The following is a 6,572-nucleotide window of genomic DNA, read 5'->3' as shown; positions in this document are numbered from 1 at the left end:
ATTGATTAAAATTTAAACTCTTCTCAAATAAATAATAAGAATCACATAATTTTCATGTCTTGTCCCGATACGCTTGAAATAATATTTTAAAAAATTATTAATTTGATGATATGTTACTATTGTCCTATTTTGAATCAACCCCACCAATTATTATAACCCAACTCATAATGGAGATCCAACAAAAAATCATACTAGCCCTTTCTTATTTTTCATCTAAAAAAATAAGTTTTGTTTTTCATTATATATATTTTCGATCAATTATTCAATTGCCTTGCTCATTCCCTCCTATTATTCTTTTTTTTTTTTAAAGTTCTCTAATTCTTAATTAGGATATCATGAACTCAAACTTTAAATAAATTTACATGTTCATATTCTTTTAATTTGTATTATTATCATAGTGTGTGTGGGGCGGGGGAGAGGGGAGATAGGAGAAAATGTCATTTTCATTCTTTTATTTTGAATTTTGGGTACACACGAAAGAAAAATGCAGTATACATACATAGTTAATTAAATCTTCTATTGAACTAATACTAATGTATGAATGACGCCATTATTTTACTCCTTTTTTTCTCCCTTGTTTTATCACAAGTTGAAATTTTTTTGAAATGATGGACAAGATCCAAAATCAAATCAACTTATTGAGCCTATATATTAAGTAATTTCAAATTATTTTAACGAAAAAATGGCCTAAAATATCCTTAAGCTATAAGATTTGGTACAATATTGTCCTTCATCTACCTTATAAGTGTGGACAGTAGAATTAAGGGTATTTTTGATTGAAAAGGTTGACGTCAATGGCATTTGAGGGCCGAAAGATGGATGAAGGATAGTTTTGTATCAATTCAAATAGTTGAGGGTATTTTCAGCCCTTCTCAAAAAAAGAAAGAAAATAGGTTGGATCCAGTTAAATGGGCGAGTTTTTTCAAAAATCTAATAATTAAAATTGAAAGCGACTCATTTAATTTTGAGCTTAACACATGTTTTTCTGTCAAAATTAAGGACAAATTTACATTGAAGTATATTTGAATTTTGAACTAAAAATAAAAGGAAATAATATATTTAAATTATTTCTAATAATCCATAATTTATCAAGTTAGACTGAAAATGATAGCAAGATTAACGTAATCGTTGACGCAAGCACCCCTTCATACCTAATCGCTCTCCTCACAGGGGCGAAAAAAACGTCAATGGCGAAAGTGTATATATATCTCCATAGAATCACTACAATTTACCCAATTTTAGAACCAAAAGAGAAGAAAACAGTCAAAAGAGAGTTTTTCCCATTTGAGCAATGGCGGACGCAGTTGAGATGCCTAGAGTAAAGCTGGGAATTCAAGGACTTGAGGTAAAAACTTCAAGCTATACGATACATTTTTTGAACAATGTCGCATTTTATCAGTTCTAATTGTGTCTATTTGTATTGGAAGTAGGTTTAATTTTAGAGTACTTCGATTTCGTCTGGTTTTTACACATTGGTAGTGTTCTTAATTTGTGGGAGTTCTGAAGGATATGACAAAGTACTTTATTTATGTAGTGTATGTAGTAGCTTTTTGCAAAATTGTTTATTTGGCAAGATAGTGTTCATATAATTTGATGCAATGGTCATTCACTGCATGTTGAACCTTTGTTTCTAGGTCTCTAAATTAGGTTTCGGCTGTATGGGGCTCACCGGAGTCTATAATTCTCCTGTTCCTGAGGCGGAAGGGATTGCAATAATCAAGGAGGCTTTTGGTAAAGGAGTCACATTTTTTGACACATCAGATGTTTATGGCATGGATCATGCAAATGAATACTTAGTTGGAAAGGTAACTACAGACAATTGGTTTCACATGAATCATGAACATCAAAAGATGCATTTTTATTATTAGAAACATCCATTACACTTTCCATGGAATGTTGTATAAACAAAACAAAGAAAGTGGAGTACAAGATGATCTTCTTTATTTTTCCAGCTTGATGATTCTCGAATGATCTTAACATGATAAAACAGTGAACATGTAAGATATAATAAACTTGTGTATGCATCAATTATAGATGTTCATGTGTAAAATTATCTCCTTCAGCTAAAAAGAGAGAAGGGTGGAGGTGGGGAAGAGGCATGAACGGGAAAAGTACTTGAAATCCCCTCATCTTCACTAGGTTTAGTTTAAAATTATCTTATTGCAATCCTTTTCGTTACTTGGTAGTNTTCGATACTCCATTAAAAACAGGTAGCAGAGTTTTGGTGAAACTACTTGATTGAATATCCTTAACGTCCTAGTCAGCAATGTCATAAATAATCAATATTTGGTCTACGTCAACCTAAAGGTGTAACTAATCAGTTAAAAGGTCGTTTGGTAGAGTATATTAATAAAAATAATGCAAGTATCAGCTCTGTGTATTAGTAATATCTTGTTTGATATACACTTTTTAATGCTATGTATAACTAATGTAATCACTTTATTGTTTATTAAGGCGTGTATTAGTACTATGAATTTCTAAGTATTAGTAATGCAAAAAAATTTAAATGCATACATTAGCATGATTAAAAACTCATCTACCTCTCATAATCCTTTTTACATTTTGTAAATAAATATTTGTTCCACATCTATGTACTGATCAATGACTAATTGGTCCTGCGTGTATATACTTTGTTTTTTCTTTTGCGTTTTTCCCACTGTCTTTTTTCTTCTTTCTCGTTTTACGAGTTTGTGTTTTTCTTCTTTTTTAAACAAGAAAACAGACTACTCCTTATGGGCCAAATTAAAATGTGTCACGTCATTCAGCATATTTAGTAATTTGAAGAAAAACTTAAGGGGAAGTTTCAGTAAACTTTCAGCTGAGCCTGTCAAACTCAGGTGTGGTAGGGTGGTAAGTATTCTTTAATTTTTAATTAGCGGTTGAGTTTCTCGGGTATAGAATAGGCAAATTCAAACTTAATCGGGCTCCAATGTGGAAAAACTCAAAAAAAGAAACTGTCAAAACTCATGGATAAAGCCATTGACAGCTATCGTATCAGCCCATGAAGACAGAGTTCATTAAGCCATTGACTACTCATTACTGGCGCTTGGGGTCGGCGAATCCAATAACTTTGCTCTGAATAACCCATATATATTACTTCTTCTGTCTCAATTTATGTGACACTTTTTATTTTTCGAGAGTCAAACAGTTTACGTTTGATCGGGAGTTTGTGCATGAAATAGTCAAATTTTTTTAAATGAGATTTATATATTTGTAAACTACGTAAAAAGTATTATAAGTCACAATGATTGATAATTTAAAATATTTAAAGGATTTATGAAAAACTTACGGTCAAAGACAGATTCGTTTGCATCTTGAAATCCGAAAAGTGCCACATAAAATGGGACGGAGGGAGTAATACAATTTACATAGTTAAAACATTATTTTCCCACTATTTTTCAAATTACAAGAATTTCTTAAAATTTATGAATTCTGGCATGTTGGACTTCCGGATACATCATTCGAATATATGGATACATAGGGGAAGGATGTATTAGAGAGGGGATAAGACATCCGTATATATAGGGGAAGGATGTATCTGAGAGGGATATAACATGTATTAGCAAGAGAGGAGGGCTGTATCCGAGAGGGTATTTTTGATTTTTTTTTAAAAAATGATAGAAAATTTTAGAGATTATGGTAAAATAAAATGTGTATTTAGATAATTTTTCAAATCCTCTCGGAATCTGTATATTGGACCTGCATGTCATAGGATGCGATTCCTAATTTAGCTAGTAATCCTAATTAAGGGGCAATGGATATATAGCTTGCTCTGTTAGTTAAATACAACTTGTTATTTGTATTAATGTATTTCTGTATAGTCGATGACCTGCTTCAATACTGCACAAATTATTACTATAATGATATAGTTTATCAATAAAGAATCGTGTCACATAAAATGAAACATATGGAGAGTAGCATAACTTATTCAAGAAATCCAAGAACACCTATACTGATCATGGCATAAACCATGCCTAGATACCCGAAAACCGGTTTTCCCGAAAAAGTAGAAACGATATGACTTATGATACCGGAGACTGCCCACACTGAACACCAACCCTCAACTATACTTGATCAAATCAAAATCTTCATTTGTTCTTTTTCAGAATTTACTACACATAGGAACTTCCATCAATTGATCAATGGTTACTTCCGCTGATGCTGCAACAGTATGGTACCAAGAGATCGTTAAAAAATATTTATAATACAAACAATATATCTTAACCAAACTTTTAATCAAAGACGAACATCATTTTCTTTCATTCTTTGAGTAAAACCTAAGAACTACATAAAAGAAAAGACGATAAAGAACTCCCCAAGCCAACAAGATGACAATATCCAACCAAATATTCTCCTTTGTAATGTCCATAGAAAACAAAACATCTTCTCCAATCAATGTGCAATTTTGTGATGCAATTGACTAATCTTCACATCACCTAAAGGACCAGGTGAAAGATCAGCTAGGTCACCATAGAATTTGACATTGTGACCATGGTATGACATATGTATAGTTTACATCATATATATACTAGAAACATTTAAGTATAATACATAATCATGACTACTCTTAACTCGACATCAGCTGACAACTATGACCTTTAACTTTGGGTGTGCACAAGTTGACCTTAAACTTGTATAAAATTGAATATATAGACATATTTGTCCTACATGGTAATTTTGTGTCTTATGTGGCGTCCTACATGTATTATGTCATGTAGGACACGTGTGTTTACTTGTTCGATTTTATATAAGTTTAAGTGCCTACTTGTGCACATTCAAAGTTGGAGGACATAGTTGTCCGGTGAAGCCAAGTTAAGAGTCATGTTTATGTATTATGTCAAACATATAATTAGAGAATTTTGCCATCTGGTTATAGAATTCGTTCATCGTTAATTTATGTATTTTTAATTGTGAATATCCAAATAAAGAATTCAAGAGAACAAATGTAGGAAGTTTCATAAGACTAGCCAACTTCCAATTTGTTTTAGAAAGCTTTAATCTAGATAAGTGTGAATCATTCAACCATTAATAAGTTTTAATTCCAACACATTAGTCACTAGGTCTCTTTAGTTAACAACTTTGATACTTTCTCTTTGGTTAATTTATTTTTAAATTGTTATTCTTCCAAACTTTTGCTTATTTTTATTCAAGTAGGGAAGGAAGAATAGGGAAAATAATACAAAGTTACATGCAATAAATGGAATCTTAAACCATAGAGTACATAAATTGAAGAATTTTAGTTGTTGTGGAAATATTTCTCAAAATCTTATCAAACAAAAGATTAAAAAATACCATGACCAATACATCCTACCAAACGACTCCTAAATGTACTAATTCACAAGCCCTTAATAACTTGTAATTAGAATTAGATGAACCCCAAACCTAAATAATATGGGCATAAAATTAAATTTGGAGGGTAAAATGCGAGAGTATTAATTCTTTCCTAGCTCTTAAGTAACTTCCTTCGTCTCAATTTATGTAACATTGTTTGGTTTGACACAAAACTTAAGAAGAAAAAAGAAACTTTTATAGTTAAGTTTGTTATTTCTGATTATAAAAAGATGACATTTAATTGAAAAGAAAAAGACGTCACGTCAATTGAAATAGAGGGAATTCGTGTAGAACAAGAACAATTAAAGATCGACTCAATTTACAAAACGACTTGGGAGGAATACCAAGTATGTTTCCTAACAACCACTCAGTTTGGAAAATAGGAGGAGATACGTGCAGAATACTCAATACTCCATTAAAAACAGGTAGCAGAGTTTTGGTGAAACTACTTGTTTGAATATCTTAACATCCAAGTCAGCGATGTCATATATAATCAATATTTGGTCTTACGTCAACCTAAACATGTAATTAATCCGTTAGTGGTCGTTTGGTAGGGTATATTAGTTAAAATAATATATGTATTAGCAATATCTTGTTTGATATACATTTTTTTTTATGCTATATATAATTAATAACGTAACCACTTTATTGTTTATTCAAGTGTGTATTAGACCATAGATTTTTAGGTATTAATAATGCAAAGAGATTTAAATACATGCATTAGCATGGTTAAGAACTCAATTATTTTTCATGGGTTATTAGATCTTTTCCACTACACTAAACCAAATAATGCATAAGAAAGTAATATATGTATAATTAATACAAATATTACTAATACACTCTACAGGGGCGGCTCAACGTAATCGGAGGCCTAAAGTGAAATTTTAATTAGAGGCCTAAAATCTAAATAAACTTCACATGCATTTATTTAAAATTTATTTTTCTTACATTTTTAAATGCAAAGTATTACTTAATATTTTTTTTATATATAAATGATTTATTCGATTTCTTTTTCAATTATTAGTTTTAAATAAGATTTTATTAATTCAACGTTGAAAAATATTATTTTACTCGGGCAATCATTATATGAATTGTTAACATAGTTCTACAAGTAATAAGTTGACAAATTTCAAATAAATATAAGAGTTAGAACCATAGCTTTGATGAAGTTGATAATTTGGTTACCCCACATTTTACTATGGTTGTTGTAATGCTTGAAAATCTAAGAAGAAATGGAAAAA

General features: G+C 30.7%; 1 protein-coding gene across 1 annotated transcript; it reads left to right on the top strand.

Moving 5' to 3' along the window:
• Positions 1 to 1,227: 1,227 nt before the first annotated feature.
• On the top strand, positions 1,228 to 2,141 carry LOC125846489 (perakine reductase-like). Its single transcript, XM_049525925.1, has 2 exons — positions 1,228 to 1,345; positions 1,635 to 2,141. The coding sequence occupies exons 1-2, from the start codon at positions 1,292 to 1,294 to the stop codon at positions 1,866 to 1,868; spliced, it is 288 nt and encodes a 95-aa protein (XP_049381882.1). The 5' UTR covers positions 1,228 to 1,291; the 3' UTR covers positions 1,869 to 2,141.
• Positions 2,142 to 6,572: the final 4,431 nt, after the last annotated feature.

This window comes from Solanum stenotomum, chromosome 1, assembly GCF_019186545.1.
Source record: "Solanum stenotomum isolate F172 chromosome 1, ASM1918654v1, whole genome shotgun sequence".
NCBI lineage: Eukaryota > Viridiplantae > Streptophyta > Magnoliopsida > Solanales > Solanaceae > Solanum > Solanum stenotomum.
This window is presented reverse-complemented; position numbering and strand designations above follow the sequence as displayed.

What these genes read in the sequence shown, in the direction of transcription:
- LOC125846489 (XM_049525925.1), top strand. Translation starts at nt 1,292, where the DNA reads ATGGCGGACGCAGTTGAGATGCCTAGAGTAAAGCTGGGAATTCAAGGA. An exon ending in TGGGAATTCAAGGACTTGAG is followed by an intron (nt 1,346 to 1,634) that starts GTAAAAACTTCA and finishes CTTTGTTTCTAG; the next exon opens with GTCTCTAAATTAGGTTTCGG.